This window comes from Cricetulus griseus, chromosome 3, assembly GCF_003668045.3.
Source record: "Cricetulus griseus strain 17A/GY chromosome 3, alternate assembly CriGri-PICRH-1.0, whole genome shotgun sequence".
NCBI classification, from domain to species: domain Eukaryota; kingdom Metazoa; phylum Chordata; class Mammalia; order Rodentia; family Cricetidae; genus Cricetulus; species Cricetulus griseus.
This window is the reverse complement of record NC_048596.1, coordinates 156,506,263-156,524,859: the sequence shown is the minus strand read 5'-3', so window position 1 is coordinate 156,524,859 and position 18,597 is coordinate 156,506,263. Positions and strand designations below refer to the sequence as shown.

The 18,597-nt window shown below is 44.6% G+C and overlaps 1 protein-coding gene across 1 annotated transcript in view; it reads left to right on the top strand.

The window, feature by feature from the left end:
* The first annotated feature begins 10,385 nt into the window (after positions 1-10,385).
* Smarca5 (SWI/SNF related, matrix associated, actin dependent regulator of chromatin, subfamily a, member 5) overlaps positions 10,386-18,597 on the top strand; it is a 36,686-nt gene continuing 28,474 nt past the window's right edge. The window contains exons 1-5 of the mRNA XM_027404878.2: positions 10,386-10,996; positions 13,926-14,000; positions 15,351-15,517; positions 16,477-16,577; positions 18,077-18,177. Of these exons, the coding sequence (XP_027260679.1) occupies positions 10,796-10,996; positions 13,926-14,000; positions 15,351-15,517; positions 16,477-16,577; positions 18,077-18,177 (645 nt within the window). The 5' untranslated portion in view covers positions 10,386-10,795. The remainder of the gene's footprint in view (positions 10,997-13,925; positions 14,001-15,350; positions 15,518-16,476; positions 16,578-18,076; positions 18,178-18,597) is intronic.

Here is an 18,597-nt window from a genome sequence, read left to right as displayed (position 1 = left end):
ATCTCTTCATGAGTCCAAGGATTAAAGGTGTGTACCACCGCCTCCAAGCTTCTGACTGCTGGGATTAAACTTGAGCATCACCACTGCCTGATCTCTATAGCTTGCGGCTGACTTTGCTTTTCTGAATCCTCAGTCAAACTTGAATAAATCATAAATAATATATCACTACAGGTGTGAGCATGGGCATAGGCTATGTGGTGCTATAAAGGAGATCCCAGAGGGGGAAAGTATTAAGAAAGTGAGGGAAGACAAAAGGACACATGATGCAAAGACCCAAAGGAGGCTGTTAGAGTAGAAAGACACAGAGGAGAAAGGGGTTAGAGCAGGGAGAGAGAAGAATCAACAGAAATATTCTTGTTTGAAAATTTCATAATTAAACATAATGCTACATGGTGATGATAATTTTTAAAAAACCCTCTGCCAATTCAAGACATAGGAATGTAAGATGAAACAAAAATAAGTTAATAACATGAAGTGGCAGGCTTTGTGAAAACATTCTAGTGATTTCTTTATATTGTATTCTCCATAGCCCTTTTAAAAATTTCATACATAAGTCTAAAGAAATTTACAAAATATTGTTTCCTATAAAGTATGTTTTCTACATGATGTCTTGAATGAATATTTCAGTGACATGTTCAAAATGTGAACACATTTTCTTCTTCCCATATCCAAGTTGTGTATCCTTTCAAGATATTCCGTGCTATTATGAACAAATTCACACGTGTTAAGGAGACTTCAGTGAGGCCTACTGGAAGGACTTGCTCTTCTCTTGAGATTACATTGCTGATGGTCTGTCTACCTCTATGACTTTGTTATTTGGTTGACGGTGCCCTCTTGTGGATGAAACTGAATCTCCAGGGCCTTCTGACAACGGGAATGCATTCATATTACCATTCTGTCTTAGAGTTACAATTGTAAAAGGTTTTCTATTTCCGGGTGGTGGTGGCACACACCTTTAATGCCAGCACTCAGGCGGCAAAAGCAGATAGATCTGAGTGTGAGGGCAGCCTGAGTTCCAGGACAGCCAAGGCTACATACACAGAGAAACTCTGTCTCAAAAAACACAACCAACCAACCAAAAGGTTCTCTTTTAACATTTTTTTATCAACTAAATTTGCTCTCTGGCAATCTCAGCCGTGTACATAATGTATACTGACCATTCTCTCCTCACTTCCTCATTTCCCTGCTACCTCTGTCTAGACCCCCCCACGCCCCACCTCACCCCCACCCCACCTCCCCACCCCCCGTCCCCCGCCCAGCCTGTCACTTTCTCACACTCATGTCTATTCACTTTGTTTTGAGACCCACTGAATTTAACCAGGGATATCCGTCCTCCCAAGGGTTTGGGACTATCCAATGGGGTCTGGCAGGGAAGACAATGACTTCCCCTCTCCTAGAATCCAGTAGTTTATCACTAAGGGGTGTGGGCACAAGCTTCTCCTTCCAACATTGATGGTTGATCACCCAGTCTTATGTAGTCGAAATTGTGATTCCATGATTACAAAGGCTGTGTTAGTGTGGAGGGTGGCATTCCACAGCCTTTCCCTGTGTCTTTCAGCCCTCACATGTCCCAATCCCTCTTCCTTATGTTCCCAGAGCCTTCAAGGGAGTGGTGTGGATGTCTTGTTTATGGTTGAGCCCTCAACCTTCACTTACTCTCAGCATCTTGGGCAGCGGCAGGTATCTGCATCCACAGCCATTCACTGCCGAGAAAGGCCCGTCTGACTAAAGCTGAGAGTACCTTTTGTTTATAGATATAGACGTACATGTTTAAAAGACAGTTTGATGCTATGTTGATTGGGTTAAACAACACTGTTAATCTCTGCCCCACTTCTAGGACCTATGCCCCCCCCCCAAGGGTTGTCAACCAGGCTTATAGTGCAGTGCCTGGGTTCCCTCCCATGGAATATGCCTCAGATCCAATCAGAGGGTGGTTGGTTACCTCCACCTACACTCATGCTGTAATTGCTCAGGCGGGAACATCTTTGTGAGAGGGTTGGTTTTGTGATTCCTGGTAGCTAAGACCCCCCACCCCATGCCTTCCTCCCATGCTCACCATCCTGCATAGTGCCTTCTAGCATTTTGAAAGCTAGCCAGTGTTATTGTTTTGTTTAAAAAGAAGAAAAGAGAAATTGCTGAGACATGAGACTTAAGACTATAAGTTTATTATAAGGCAGAATGGGGAGACTAAGAAGAGGAACAGGGTAATGGCTGTCCGCCATGGCCGGTCGCCATAGAGAGACAGAGCAGGGAAACAGAGACAGGAGAACACAGAGAGAGAGAGAGAGAGAGAGAGAGAGAGAGAGAGAGAGAGAGAGAGAGAGAGAGAGAGAGAGAGAGAGAGAGAGAGAGGAGAGAGAGAGAGAGAGAGAGAGAGAGAGAGAGAGAGAGAGAGAGAGAGAGAAAGAGAGAGAGAGAGAGAGAGAGAGAGAGCGTAAAGGGGCAGGAGCCTATCTTTTAAAGGGGTCCTCTGCACCTGCGTGCAGACTTCTTTCCCATGGAACCTTGGGCTGACCAGAGTATTGCCTGAGTGGATTCCACCAGGTAACAGGGGCAGGCCAGCATAATGCCTGAACCTTTCAGCCAGCAGAGAGGATATCTGGAGCCCAGTTCTAGCTTGATGTCTCTGTATGGTGCAACCAACACTTGTGTTGTCTTCAGCAGCAAAGCCTTATCTACTGGGCAACCAAGAGGACTGACAATTGTTTGCCCATGAGAGGGCACTCTGGGGCCTCCCTGACCAACTCCTACAGAGCTATTCCATACCTGGGAGTGGGAACCGTGCTGTGCCTTGGGCACAACGTCTCCTAGCTGGGAAGGCAGGGGAGCCACTTCCATTTGTCTTTCATGGTTCTTATTTGTTACAAGATGGTAAGTTTCCATGGGGCCTTTATATACTTCCTTCGTTTTGGTACCCCACCCCATCTCCCCAAATCTTCCCACCCTCCTCCCTGCTCAAACCTTCTATGCCAGTATTCTCCTCTACTGTCACCTGTGTTCTATCCTCCTCCCTTAAAGCAACCCGCCACCTCTACATCCCCTCCCTAATTGTCTGACTTCTGCAGGCCTCAAGGTTATATGTTGTAATCCAGGCAAACCTGGCCCTGCCTCTCACCCACCTGCACATGGTAGGTGTGTATACCCTGGCTCTTAAAAAAAAATAAAAAATAAAAAATCTACCTGAAGGAACCAGCTTCCCTTTTGGCAGCCATAACAGCCGAACACGTGCTTGCCATAAACCTGCCTTGGTCACTTAGAGGTCAGATGCCTGTCTCGTGACAAGGAACCAATCGGAAGTTAGCTAGTGGCGCTATGCTTTACGACCCTGGGTGTGCTTTACGGACAAGCACACAGCAATGATGTAGAGAGCATAGCAACCACCCTGGGAGGGCCTATGGGCCATAACAACCAGTTGACCAATCAACACAGGGCAAGCCCTCCAAGCCTGGAGGCACACCAATCGTGAGCCTGTGCGTACCCCTAGACACGCCCCTTACGCTGCCCTATAAAGATCTGTATGCAGCAGCTTCGAACGTCTTTGCTAGCCATCAGCCATGGTGGGTGGGTGAAAGACCCGAGCTAACATGGGGTTAGCTTTTTAAATTACAATAAAGCCTCGTGCAGTTTGCAGCAAGCTCTCGAATCCGCCTGGTGATTGGGGTGACCGCGAACCTGGCCTGGGACCCCGGATACTTGAGTTTTCGGGGGTCTAATGTATATTGATCATGTCTCCTCTTAAATTGTTTCAGGTTCCCCCAACAGGTGCTCCTCCCGCCTTTCCTGCAGTCTAGGGTTCAGGGATGGGTTTGTTTTCTCTGCCAGCTAAAGAAAAGGCAGGGGGAAAAGTGTTCCTAGAAATACTGTGGAGTCCTAAGAGAGCCGTCAGATGACACCAGGGAACTCAGGCCTCCCCGGGGAGTTCTTAGTTTCATTAACAAAAGAATTAGGGAGGGCCTCAAATGGAAGTTCAAGGACAACGAATTAATTTGAAAGAGTAAATCTTGAAGTAGCCGGAAGGACAATGTAGAAGCACAGAGGTCAGTCACTGACGGGCAGCCACAGGACAGGGAGGGGCTTTAGATAGAGAGCAAGGAGTCCAGACGGTTTAATCTAGTAGTTTTAAAGCACAATGGAAAGAGACAACAAATAAAAAAACAAAAACAAAACAAGTTCTACCCTTCTGAATCTTTGGGCACAGACCCAGCCCATATCTCAGGGCACTTAATCATTAGTGTAAGCACTGCAGCTCGGATGGAAAGGTACCCTGACAGTCTGGAATCAACAAGTACCACAAAGTCACAGTAAGCCTAGCAGCTTGCCGCCCTGCTCCAGGGAAGGGCTTCCCCACTGTAACAAGTCTGCTCTGGCAGGGGAGGGCTTCCTCAGCTCTGTTACAGCTCTGTTCCAATCTGCACTGGAGAGGTGTTACAGTTATGCTCTGCTAGGGCGCAGTTTCCCCATAGAAAGTGTTACAGCTGGGCTCCACTTCAGTGAAAATGTCACACTACACAACAAACGTCACTCAATAAATTTATTAAGAAGGAAGAATCCAGGAAGGTGGCTGACTCGGGTGAGAAACAACAGGTTATAGACCTTATGTAGAGTTTCTTGGGGTGGATGGGGGTGGGGGGCTCTCCAGGGTGGCCTGGGATTGGTGGATTGTTTTTAAACCGGGCGTTGGTGGCGCACGCCTTTAATCCCAGTACTCAGGAGGCAGAGGCAGGCGGATCTCTGTGCGTTCGAGGCCAGCCTGGTTTACAGAGTGAGTGCCAGGACAGCCTCCAAAACAATAGAGAAACCCTGTCTAAAAAAAACAAAAAGAAGGGTTTTTTTTTTTTTGGGGGGGGGGGGTCTGATTCTGGGGCTAGCTCAGGGATTGGTGCAATTTCCATGCTCAGGGCCTCAGGGTTTTGTGGGATTCTGTGCTCAGGGATTGGTGGAATTTAGCAGCCTGGGGCAAGTTCAGGGATTGGTAGGATTTCAAACTCTGGTCCTGGGGTCAAGTCAGGGTCGGGGTGACTTTTTCTTGGCCCTTTTCACCCTAGGCTTAGGGGGGGCACTAGGGCATAGGAATTCTGGGAAAGAAAAGTACATTATCTTAACGGTGAAGCCTCCTCCTAGGGGTGGTCCATTAGCCAGGTGTCTGATCAGCCTTGCTGGATTAACCCTTGGGCCTATCATCACCCAGAAGTAGATGCCATTCTCCTCCTCCACTTTTTAAAAATAACCCCTTCAAAGTTACCAGTGCTGCCTCCCTGGGTATGGCCACACCTGCCTGCCCAGACAGCCATCAGCCATAAGGGTGAAGCCTCAGGAACTCTTTCCCCAATTGTGTTGATTTACTGAGGACTAGTTTGACTCCTGGGCTATGTAAACAATTAAGAGATAAAATTGAGAACATTTGAATATAAAATAAAACGTTTATAACAGGTCATATTGTGCTGTTAAGAAATGGATGACCTCATCCAAATGAAAATGCTTGGAAAATCTAGTGACCTAGGTCCAGGTTTGTGTCTATTAGCACATTGCTAGGAAATAAGAGTTGATCTACATGAACCCTACTGTAAAATTAAACTTAGGTTGTAACAGTTGGACTAGTATTAATTTTTTGATGATTTGTATTGTTTTTAATTCTGTCTCTCTCTTCCATGTGTGTGTGTGTGTGTGTGTGAGAGAGAGAGAGAGAGAGAGAGAGAGAGAGAGAGAGAGAGAGAGAGAGAGAGAGAGAGAGAATGCAAGTGCAGGTCCTGAGGTATTGTGTTTGTTTTTTATTTACTCTTTTGGCTTTTTGAGGGGCTCACCACCCTGCTCCCAAATAAATCACACACCACACAGAGGCTTTATCTTAGATGTGAATCCTTGGCTTTAGCTTGGCTTGGTTCTTGCCAGCTCTTGTTTGTTTGTTTGGTTTTGGTTTTTCAAGACAGGGTTTCTCTGTGGCTTTGGAGGCTGTCCTAAAGAGACCAGCTCTTGTAGACCAGGCTGGTCTCGAACTCACAGAGATCCGCCTGCCTCTGCCTCCCTAGTGCTGGGATTAAAGGTATGCACCACCACCGCCTGGCCGCCAGTTTTTCTTAAAGTAAATTAATTTGTCTATCTTTTGCCTCTGGGCTTTTATCTTTCCCTATTCCTGTATACCTTTCTTTCCTTCTTAATCCATGTCTTGCTTTGCAGCTGGGTGGCTGGCCCCTGAAGTTCTCTTTCTCTCTCCTTTTCCTTGTTTCTCCTATTTAGTCTCCTTGCCTGCCAGCACCACCTATTCTTACTCCTGCCTCACTATTGGCTGCTCAGCTCCTTATTAGACCATCATTAGACAGGCATAGTACCACAGCTTCGTAGAGTTAAACAAATGCAACATAAACAAAAGTTTATTTCAAGAGACTAGCACCAAGCCAATTTCCCTGTTGGGAACAGGCAAAAAGCACCTTGCCCTGGGTACTACTATTTTGACTTCAGACTCCATTTTACCCGTGGGGTGAAACAAGTTCCTAAGCCCTGGAGAAGCTGGAACCTTATGGCTGACAGCCTCCTCCTTAAACCATAGAAATAGTCATTATGCATCTTTTTCTCTAAAAACATCATGGCTGTCCCTAACAACAGAAAAAAAGCAAATGAATCTGATTGGCTGGACTGAAAAGCTTACATTCTGCGTCGATTGACAGTGATGAAACACATAGGGAAAACGCCGAATCTTTGGATCCTGATTGGTGAAAAATGTAACTGTAACTTGGCATGGATGTTTGTGGTTTTTGTACTTATGTTACAAATGATAGGGTGTGGGAGAGCTGGCTCCACCCCTTACCTGAGGGGAGATGGTCCTAGCAGCCCAGTCAGACCAGCTCGGCTACCACCAAGGCCCAGACCCAGGGCTTTGAATTGGCACTCCCCAGCATCAATCTCATGTATGACCTGCTTAAGCATGTGAAGGGACTGGTCCTATGGAACCATAGCCACAGGATCTCCATGACTCAGGACAACAGCAGGAGATATATCGGAGAAGAATCTGGGTGAGGGTCCAGCATTGATGGTGAACCAGAAGCCAGGGGCTTTAACCTGACCAACAACTCATTACACAATGAACATATTCAAGAAAAGCTGTGTGGACAAAAGGGTCTACTGCATGATCACAGCAGCTCCCAATGGCACCAAGATAGTGAAGAGGCGATGGAGAGGTGAGAAATATGGAGGCCCCACGTGTTTTTTTGTTGTGGTCATTGCTTTTCTTTGTTTTTTAAAAACTAATATTATTATTTGTAATTTTAATTTTTTATTTTTGTTATTACTTTTTAAAGTTTTCCTTTGGGGGAATGTCCCGACCTGCAGGACATCAACCTGGGGCAAGAGAGTCAGGATAGGGAATGGGGACAAGAGACGCAGAAAGAACGACCACAAGACAGGATTCTGATCAAGTGGCAAACTTTACTTGTCTCAGGCTAGCTTATAGTCAGGATATGAGGAGGGGCAGAATGGGTTGTTTGTGCACCAGGTGTTAGTATAGGCAGGATATTAGGAAGCCACAAACAGGATGTTTGGCAGGGTAAAGAATTCATGAGTAAGAGGTCCAGGAAGGGATTGCCTAGGTGACTGAGCCTGTGGGTGGAGGACTGGGTCAAGCTGTTTCTTTTCTTGAGCTGAGGTTCTAAGGAGCTGCTATGTAAAGGTTAACTATGTGGCCTGCCAAGCATTGCCTAGGATCTCATGCCAGCCCTGAGATTTGGCTCCCAACAGGGGAAGGAGTGAGTGAAAGACCCCCGCCCTTAGCTTTTTCAAGTTTGCCTCCTCCTCCGGTCGGCAGCTGGCGGAGTGCGCGGGAATGCATCCTCCCCTGCACTCCCCGACCCTTGATCCCCACAGCTGCCGGCTCCCACTTCCCCGCCGCCGCGCAAGGCCGGCCCTCGCCGGATCGCTCCGTCCCAAGGTCAGCCATCTGGACGCGGCAGAAGATAAAGGCCCTTCCCCTAATTATCAAACCGTGAGAAAATGCTCTGTACCTCATTAAATTGTCCAATAGGATCCCTGTAACTATGCTTTTCGCTTCTGCACTGTGCTTTTTGCTATATAAGGACCTCTCTCCCTTGGCTCATGGGCTTGGCCTAAGAGAAGTTAAGCCCCCGGGTACCCGAGCCACTAATAAAGCCTCTTGCGGTTTTGCATCCAAGTTCGTGGTTTCGCTGATTCCTGGGTGCGGGTCTCCTTCTACGAAAGTACCTCTTCGCGGGTCTTTCATGGGCCGATGCAGAGGGACTGAGAAATGAGTGGGATTGGTGTATATGATGTAAATTTCCCAAAGAATCAGTAAAAATAATGTTTAAAAAAAATGCAGGTTTAGTGGGAGGCTTAGTGGGAGAGTGGTTTCCAAGCTGATAATCACAGTTCAATCCCAGGACCCACATGACAGAAGAGAACTGACTCCCAAAATTTGTTCTGTGACCGCCACACATGTGGCCTGTGTGCATAGTTCCCTACCACATATACGCACAAAAATAATACGTGTAATAGAAATGCTGACAAGAGCCAGGCGGTGGTGGTGGTTCACACCTTTAATCCCAGCCCTCGGGAGGCAGAGACGGGAGAATCTCTGTGAGTTCGAGGCCAGCCTGATCTACAGCTCAGAGTACCAGGACAGCCTCCAAAGCTACACAGAGAAATCCTGTCTCGAAAAACCAAAAAAGAAAGAAAAAAAAAAGAGAGAAAAAGAAATGCTGACAAGAATTATGGTACAGATAAGGACCACAATTACTTTTAGTAATTCCACAAATATATTTGTTTGAACACACTTTTAACTGCTAAAATTTTCAGATAGTACTTTATAATCAACATACTTCTATGTTAATGATTGTTAAATGTTAATAGTTTATCTTTTAGGTGTACAATATATCTAACATAATACTAATAATATTGAAATTTATCCCTTAATAAGCTTTTTGCCAATAAGTATGGATTATGAGAATTATTGAATTTAATCATATAGATATGTAAGCATTGTTATATACTAGAAATATTTTGTTTCTGTTTACAAATTTTTGGAGATAAGATCTCATTTAGTCCAGACTGGTCTAGCAGCCAACTGTGGACCCCCTGTCTCCACTTCCCCAAGTGTTGGGATTCTGGGCATGCATCACCACACTGGATCAAAATGGGCTGGGGCTCAAGCCCAGGATGTTTGCAAGCAGTATGTTCTGCAAGCATCCCACCAACTGACCTACAACTGCAGCTTTCAGAAGCACTTACTTCCAGAGAGTTTTTATTAGAGAATTATTCGACTAGTTCAAACATTCGTGTTACATATGTTATTTATTCCAAGAGATTTGAAATTCAACATGTTTTAGTTAACTCTTGAAAGGACTTCATTTATTCAATATTGGTGGCCACTAAGTCATGAATGGGAAGTAGGTGGGTGACACAGGAGAGGACACAAGGCCTCAGAGCCTCCACCACAGCCTAAGCAGAAGCAACACCAATAATTTTTAGAGGCAGGGCTTCTCTGTCACCACCGCCTGGCTAAGAATTTTTTCTTTTTTAGTTTTTGAGACAAGGCCTCACTGTGTAGCCCTGACTGTCCTGGGACTCGTTCTGTACACCAGGCTGGGCTCAAACTCTCAGAGATCCACCTGCCTCTGCCTCCCAAGTGCTGGGATTAAAGGCGTGCGTTACATACTTGACAAACACTTTTTTAAAAAAATAATTTATTTAAATTCATTTTTTGTGCATTGGTGTTCATCTCCTGAAACTGGAGTTGTAGACAGTTGTGAGCTGCCATGTGGGTGCTGGGAATTAATTGAACTCAGGTTCTCTGGAAGAGCAGCCAATGCTCTTAACCACTGAGCCATCTCTCCAGCCCCCTGACAAACATTTCTTAAGCAGACAAAAACGCACATTTTTCTTTGATGCTCGTGGAAAAAATACACGCCATCGTTTGTCCCCAGCTATTGCCATTCCGGATCTCACAGGCTCGCAGTCCATAAACTCTGGAAGGGTGGGATGGCTGATGGGGCGGGCATTTTTTTCTTGGACGTCCGACGTCACTGGAGGGAACCTGTGACGTCTGGCCGTGAGCGACGGCGGCGCGACGGTGAAGGCCAGTCCCCGGGCTGTCGCGCCGCTCCCAGGCCGGCTTCTGTGGCGCGGCGAGAGCCGAAGAGCCGTTAAGAAGCGCCCAGCTCGCGTCACGCACACCTTCGCAAACCTACGCCGACGCGCTTCCTCGAGGCCCCGCCCACTCCCCCCCCCCGCAGTTCGGGGGCGGGCTGGAGGAGGCGGGGCCCAGGAGGAGCAAGCGCATGCGCTCTCGCGATCCGGCCGCTGAAGGGTGGGGGGAGGGAGAGGACTAGCGATCTCGCGAGGGTTGAGAGCGGGTGGCGTAGGCGGCTGTCCCGGTGGTTGGAGAAGAGAACCTACGCGGGGCGAGGAGAAGGCGCCCGGACGCCGCGCAGAACCTTTCGCTTTCCTTTCCCCTGCCCTCAGCCCTCGGTCTCCCCGGAGTCAGCCCGCCCTCCCTGACCTCCGTGACCCCGCTGGCCCCGCCCACCCTCGTCGACGTGATTCCCGCCGTGAAGTCAACGCCGGCGGAGTGGAGCGGAGCCGGGTCCCGCGGAAGAGGAGGTCGGGGCGAGCTCCGCGGCAGGGCCGGCTCGGGTCGGTGGCGGAGCCGCCGCGCGTGAGAACTTCCGGCCGGGGCTCGCTCCTCGGTCGGCCCGGGCGCCAGAGTCGAGCAGGCAGGCCGGCCGGCCCAGGCCGCTTCGCTTCCCTCCGCGCCGCGCCTGCCCGTGGCCGCGGCGGGTGACGCAGCCGGAACATGTCGTCGTCGTCGGCGGCCGAGCCTCCGCCGCCCCCGCCTCCCGAGAGCGCGCCTCCCAAGGCCGCGGCCGCGGGCGCCGGCGGGAGCAGCAGCAGCAGCAGCGGCGGCGGCGGCAACAAAGGCGGCCCCGAGGCCGTGGCGGCGCCTGCGGCTCCATCGTGTGCGGGGGGCGCGGGCCCCGCGGACGCCGACATGGAGGTGAGCACGGCGGGCGGGCGTGCGCGCAGGGAGGGAAGGAGGGAGGGAGATGGATGCTCGCTTGCCCGCTCGCTGGCGCTGAGTCTGCCTCCCTCACCTCTGCGTTTCCCTCCGCGTAGTAGCCTAGGCGGCTCGCCGACCGCTCTTAGGAAACACATGTTCCTGATTACCGTGGTCGAGGGACCCGGTTTCCCCCAGCGTTAGACGCCCTCAGAAGGGCTCTGTTTCCCCCGGATCTGGGTTTTAGTTTGCACTAAACTTTGGGGAAGGGCGAGGGAGCTGGCCCCTTCGCCGTGGAATTCACGGGGCGAGCGCGACGTTTGTCAGCGTCGCACGCAGCCGGGGACTTTGGGCCTCCAGTGCCCCATCCCGGTGCTGGCGGGGGCGGCATCTGTCTGTCGTGGGCAGAAACAATGGCGAGAGCTGGAGGGCCGAATGCGCAGTGGGGATGAGCGGGGCGCAGCTGCCTCTGCAGCAAGGGGAGGCCCCTCCCGAGCCCCGCTCTACCGGGAGGAGAGCGAGCGAGCGAGCCAGCGTGACAGCCGCAGCACCTGTCCCGGATCCCCATCTAATTAGGGGTTGGTGGACGGACGGATGAATGAATGAATGGGAGCATCGGGGGAGGGCGGTGGGCTACTAGCCCAGCGAATTACCTCCTGTTAAAGCCATTCAGACAATTCGCCGTTGAACCACCATCTGGGACTCGAGTGGGCCAGATGATGATGACAATGCTGGAAATGGGGGAGAGGGTGGAAAAATGGGGGAGTTGCCAGACAGGTCTCTTGGATATGCTCCCAGGCTTTGAGTTGCCTGGGAACAAAGATACTGCTTCTAGTTTTTATTCTTGGCCTTGGACTTGTTTTGTGCTGTTCTATAGTTCAGTCTGAGAATTTCTGCACTTATATTGGAATAATACTCTAAAGATGAACCTTGCTGCAGAATTTACACTATAAGGAAATGATGGTGCAGTTGCATCACTTGGATGAAATAATGTGTTGCTAGTCTTTGAAATCACTTTTAGTGTGTGTGGGGGGTGTTAGTGTAGTGCATCAATTTGAAGTGAAGTTTCATTTTAAAATGTATTTGATGCCAGGCAGTGGTGGGCACACCTTTGATCCCAGCACTCCGAAGGCAGAGGCGAGCGGATTTCTGAGTTCGAGGCCAGCCCGGTTTACAGAGTGAATTCCAGTACAGCCAGGGCTACAAAGAGAAACCCTATCTACAAAAACAAAAAATGTATTTATGCCCCTTAAATAAGATTTTAAGTGGTCTTTTGAACTTGTAGAGTTGTTTAACTGGATTGTTGGATTTCTGCTTGAAGTCTGGACACCAAAAACATTGAAGGAAATTATTTGTAAATGTACAATTCACCCCAGAGAGATGCACTTGCTTGCCTAAGCTTTGCAGATTCTGCTCTGCGGTAACTTGAGTCACACATTTCCACAATAGGTGTCATTTCTATTTACAAGTCCTAAAGAGAACTTAAAACCCAAATGAAATTAATTTTTGAGTTTCTGTCTTTCAATTAAAATTTAAATATAGGCATGAATAAGATAACACCTACGATATGAAATAAGTGGTATTTTCGTTCATCAGAGGAGAAAACTGCGTCTTCTGGATAGAGCATGTGACAGAAGTGTGATCTGTTTCCATAATAAGCCTTTTCCACACATCTTGGCCTGTCATTTTTTTAAGTTTGACGATTTTACATATTGAAAAATATCAATAGTTTGTTTTTCTCAGTCGTATTCACTCATTTTCTTTTCTATTAATGTTGTAGTTAATTTTATTGTCTTTTTAAGACTATTACCTTCAGTCTGCTTTCCACTGTGTTAGCTGAATGTAGAATTAGAATTAAGTTTGAGTTTTGGACACTTGCCTAATGTATCTGATGACCTTAAGTAGTTTTTGCAGTTAGAAAAAGAAGACACTAAATTATGAAAGTAATGTCTGCAGTTGGAAAGCACATATTATTGTAGGGTGTGCTTTACCTCTAATGTGTGCTGACAGGGATTTTGTAAGTTAAACTAGGTTGGAGGTTTTGTATTTCCTTGTAGCATTTAAATGTCAGGACGAATGCATTTTTTTTTTGTTTTGTTTTGTTTTGTTTTGTTTTTCGAGACAGGGTTTCTCTGTGTAGCTTTGAAGCCTATCTTGGCACTTGCTCTGGAGACCAGGCTGGCCTCAAACTCACAGAGACCGGCCTGCCTCTGCCTCCCGAGTGCTGGGATTAAAGGCGTTTTTTTTTAGATTTTATCTATCTATTATGTATATATATAATATATATATATTATATATATTAATTATGTATAGATAGTTAACAGTCTTCTGCCTGCATGCCAGCAGAGGGCACCAGATCTCATTCAAGGTGGTTGTGAGCCACCATGTGATTGCCGGGAATTGAACTCAGGACCTCTGGAAGAACAGTCAGTGCTCTTAACCGCTGAGCCATCTTTCCAGCCCGACGAATGCATTTTTAAGAATAGTATATTTATTACGAACTAGGAGTCAGACTGAGAATATTCAATTTAAGCTCCTTTTTTGGACAGTGTTCTAGATAGTGTAAATTAGTGACTAATGCTGCCTTCCATGTGTACATTTGTGTAATAGCACACTACATAGATGAAATTTTATGATAAAAATGGAACTTTGTTCACATTAATGTTATGTAATTTGCATTTATAATTTTTTAATAGGTACTTATTTTCCCATATGACTTGTATAGAAAGTAATTGTTCTTTAGGGTATTATTTGATAATATTTTAATCATGCCAGTAGTTTATAATTGGCAAAAGTGATTATCCCCATTTTATCCTTCTCAGGTTTCATGTCAGGTTATGTGATAGCCTTTAGATACCTAGGGATTTTGGAGTAAGAACATTTTATTTAGTTGACAATTCTTAAATCATTCAATTTCTCTTCCTACCAGGAAGTATTTGATGATGCATCACCTGGGAAGCAAAAAGAAATCCAAGAACCAGATCCAACTTATGAAGAAAAAATGGTATGTTCTATAAATGTAAATAGCATTTATAATTAAACTTTTTTAAAAAAAAGATTTGTAAGTATTTATTAGTTTACATATCAGGTGTCTCTAATTGTGCTGTAAAACTTAAAAAAATATTCTTTGTTACTCTTTTTTAGATGAACATAACTTTAAGGCACTTTTACCCACTATGGTTTAGAATCTGATACTAATACTGTACTAAAAAATACAATTGTAGTCCTGTGTCTAAAGTTCATTTCATTGTTGCTGGTCTCACATGTATGTATCATTCCCTGAAAATCTTTACCCTGAGAGACTATTCTCTCTCTCTTTTTTTTTTTTTAACAAATTTTTAAAGATTTATTTATTATGTAAACAGTGTTCTGCTTGTATGAATTCCTGCAGGCCAGTAGAGGGCACCAGATCTCATTGCAGATGGTTGTGAGCCACCATATGGTTGCTGGGAATTGAACTCCGGACCTCTGGAAGAACAGTCAGTGCTCTTAACCACTGAGCCATCTCTCCAGCCCATGAGACTGTTCTCTTTTTAAGAAAAAATAATTATCACAATTGGTTTTATTAAATTAAAGGTGTGTGCTACCAAATCTAACTTGTTTCTCTTTGTGTAAGTAAATTATCATGTCTTTAAAGTATCAGTTACTGAAGGACTTGAGACTTTGTTATTTTCTCTTTTTTTTTCTGAGACCGGGTGTCTCTGTGTAGCTTTGGAGCCTGTCCTGGCACTCGCTCTGGAGACCAGGCTGGCCAATGCCGGCTAAGATTTTATAAGAAACAAGTTTCTTAATAAATTCATTCTCTTGATGTGATAACAGGATATATTCAAAGGGATAGCTAATAAATATGAAAGAAATATTATTACATGACATTCGGTTGAAGAGTATTTATTGATAAGTGAATTACAGACCTGGTACCAATTTAAAATTTGGCATCAGGTTGAGTAACCAGTGTTTTCTTCTTCTGAATGCATTCCCTTGTACAATGTTTTGTTTTTTATGTTGAATTTGAAAGTCTTGTTCCTGCCATCTTATTAAAGGATAATAAACGTAAAATTTTGGAAATATATAAATTCATTTAAGTATTTTTGTAAGCAGGATGTAGAGTATTTTCTATCGATCATTTCTGCCCTCAACCCATTATCTCGTTTCATCTTTATGTCACTAACTAGTACTTCATATATTCATATATCCAACTTGATAAAATGCTTCCAAGAGCCAGAGTCACCTGTGTTGCTTTTCTGGCTTTTCTGGCTTATTTCAGTTATTTGTTCATTTTTATTCTTGAGTTTGTCATGCAGGCATGGGGAAATTGATTTCTAAACCTTAATAAAATGTGTCTTAAATTTTGCAGCAAACTGACCGAGCAAATAGATTTGAGTATTTATTAAAGCAGACAGAGCTGTTTGCACATTTCATTCAGCCTGCTGCTCAGAAGACTCCAACCTCACCTTTAAAGATGAAACCAGGGCGCCCACGGGTAAAAAAAGATGAAAAACAGAATTTGCTATCAGTTGGCGAGTGAGTAGTTTATATTTCATAGTTTAAACTAAACTTGTTTTCTAAATTCTTTTGGGAGGGTGTAGAGACAGGGTTTCTCTGTGTAGCTCTGGCTTTCCTGGAACTCACTCTGTAGACCAGGCTGGCCTCAAACTCAGATCTGCCTGCCTCTGCCTCCCAAGTGCTGGGCCTAAAGACATGCGCTACCATCACCGGGTTTAAATTCTATTTTTTTAAGGTTTTTAATTTATCTTCTGTAGTTTCACAGATATGGCCAGCAGTGTCTTAAGTATCTCAAAAATAAATACAATGACTTTTATACCGTATGTGCTCTATGAATTGTAACAGCGGTGTTGTTCATGGAATTAAGATGTTAACCTGTTTCTTAGAGAGGTAAAAATTGCAGAGGCTAAGTGTGTTAGTTACTGTTAAATAGAAATACATAGTCCCAACTTGAACTTGAATCAGATTTATGTTTTTGTTTTCCAAAAAATAGGTACATTGAGGATATATAATTTTTTTGTGTTGCTACTGGAGATTGAACCAAGGGGGGGCCTCATGCTTGCTGGATGAGCATTTTATCACTGACTTTTAAAATCTACCCATCTTTTTTCACTTTTTGAAATTTTGAGACAGGCTTTTACTGAGTTGTCAGAGTTGGCCTCAAATAGAACTTATGGACTTAAGGTCCTTCTCTGTCAGCACTCTAAGTAGTTAGAATTGCAAGTCTGTAATACCAGCCATGGTAATAAGGGTGGTTTTCGGCTTACTCTGCTTTTCAACTTTTTATTTTATTTATTTTCTTAATGTTTGGGGTACGCTGGCTCTAACCAGGACTTGTACTTAGATTAGATAAGTGCTCCACCATTGAGCTACATCTGTGGCGGTGGCTTAACTGTTAAGATTGTTGTGATGTCATCATTTGTCTACTGGGTTGACATAAGAGTCATTATTAGTTGATTTTTCTTTTATTTTGACAGCTACCGACACCGTAGAACAGAGCAAGAGGAGGATGAAGAGCTATTAACAGAAAGCTCCAAAGCAACTAATGTCTGTACTCGGTTTGAAGATTCTCCCTCATGTATGTTAAATTCATTGAATCATTTGGTTTTCAAAGGCTCTTCCTTTGAGACATCTTTCTTTGACATTTGAATTTGCTTTTTCTATAATTTACAAAGGGAATTCTTAGGAATCTGGATAGTTAGAGGCTGTGAATAAGTTAGGTGTTTTTGATCTGAGATGTTAATATCTTGACTGGCGTTATAGCTGTAGAGTACAAAGCCTTGGCTTTGATCCCTAGAGCTAGAACTGAGAGATGATAGTATGTGCTGTACTTCAGAAGTATATGAAAATGCCATTTAATTTATTATGGTTCTAAGGTACATGTAAAATGGAGTGATTTTGCCTCTTATTTTTCCCAAACAAGAAAACTACTTTGTAAAAGAGTGGGGGAAAAAAAAATCAAGAAAACATTAATTTGCTGGTGTTTTCACGTGAATTTATCATTTTTGTGAAATGTATTCGTGGTTTTCTATGAGAAAACATTTAGCCAGGTTACTTATAATTATACATATGTTGATTTGTGATAGGGTAGAAGCTTCTGTCATCTTCACTGCAACTTAGCTTTCCTATGAGTATTTAGTGTGAACACTAACAGGTTTTGGTTGGGCTCTTGCTTAGTTAGAATGTTAAGGCACTCACTCACTCACTCTTTCCCTTTTCCCCCCTTGCCTTACAAAGCACCCACTTTCTGTTTCTCTACACATTAAGCTAGAGGCTAGAGGATCATTTCTGACACGATGGAAAGGACATTCATTCATCAATTGTAAGAGTGTACCCAGTTCTTATTAGCTTTTCATTCTTAAGCAGTGATTTATCCAGGGAAGTAAAACAAGTAATACGTACTGAAAGACATAAGATCTATCAGAAAAAGAACTTAAGAGATAGAAAGGGTGGAGTTGGAGAAGGAATTCTCTGTCTTCGTTCTACTGTCAATAGGAGGAAAAGAAAGTCTTCACAGAGAACAGAGACCACTAGCTGTTGGGGGTGGGGCCGAGACAGGGTTTTTCTGTGTAACAGTCCTGGCTATCCTGGAACTCACTTTGTAGACCAGGCTGGTCTTGAACTCACAGAGATTCACCTTCCTCTGCCTCCTGGTGCTGCTGGGATTAAAGGTGTGCACCACCATGACCCAGCTCAGTATCTGATCTTTTTTATGAAGGATAAAAACACTTGGTTACAAACATTGTACTGACATTAAAAGGAAGTGAAGAGGCTAGAGATGCTCATAAGAAGGCCAGTGTAGTGTGTTTTTAACATTGGGCTGAGTGGTTTGGATGAGGATTCGGATGCTAACAGTCACAGTTCTGCACTTCAGTATCAGTTGTTTGTATCCAGCTACCCCTGCTTCAGTCCAGACTTCAGAGGCTACTTTTAATGATTTTAACCTTTCAGAATCCCCATAGTACATTATCTTCTAGAAAAGAGTAGTAGACACTCGTAGGTCCCAGTTCCTGGGGCCTGGCCTATCTTGTATTTCTTATGTTTAAATTGAACATTGTGTTTTGTTGTTGTTCTTAGATGTAAAATGGGGTAAATTGAGAGATTATCAGGTCCGGGGATTGAATTGGCTCATCTCTCTGTATGAAAATGGCATCAATGGTATCCTTGCAGATGAAATGGTATGTATTTGCTTATCTTGAAGCTTGAAGGTTTTTGTTGTTGTCTTGCCTTTGTAACTTAAGATTTTTAACGTTAAATTTGTAGCTACCAATCAAGAGAATAGTTTTGTTGATTGATTTTCTCAAAGTTTTATAAGCAACTTGCCTTAGCTATTATAAGTGACATCTTCACATGTGAAGAATTATAATCTCTGTAAGTAAAGTACATTTTAGAAGTTTTTTTGCTGTTTTATTTACTTTATTGTTTTGTTTTTATTTTATTTACTTTTTTTGTTTTTGAGACAGGGTTTCTTTGTGTAGACCAGGCTGGCCTCGAACTCACAGATGTCCACCTGCCTCTGCCTCCCGAGTACTGGGATAAAAGGTGTGTACCACCAATGCAGCTTCTTTATTTTTGTAGTAAAGTAATTTGGCTGTTTC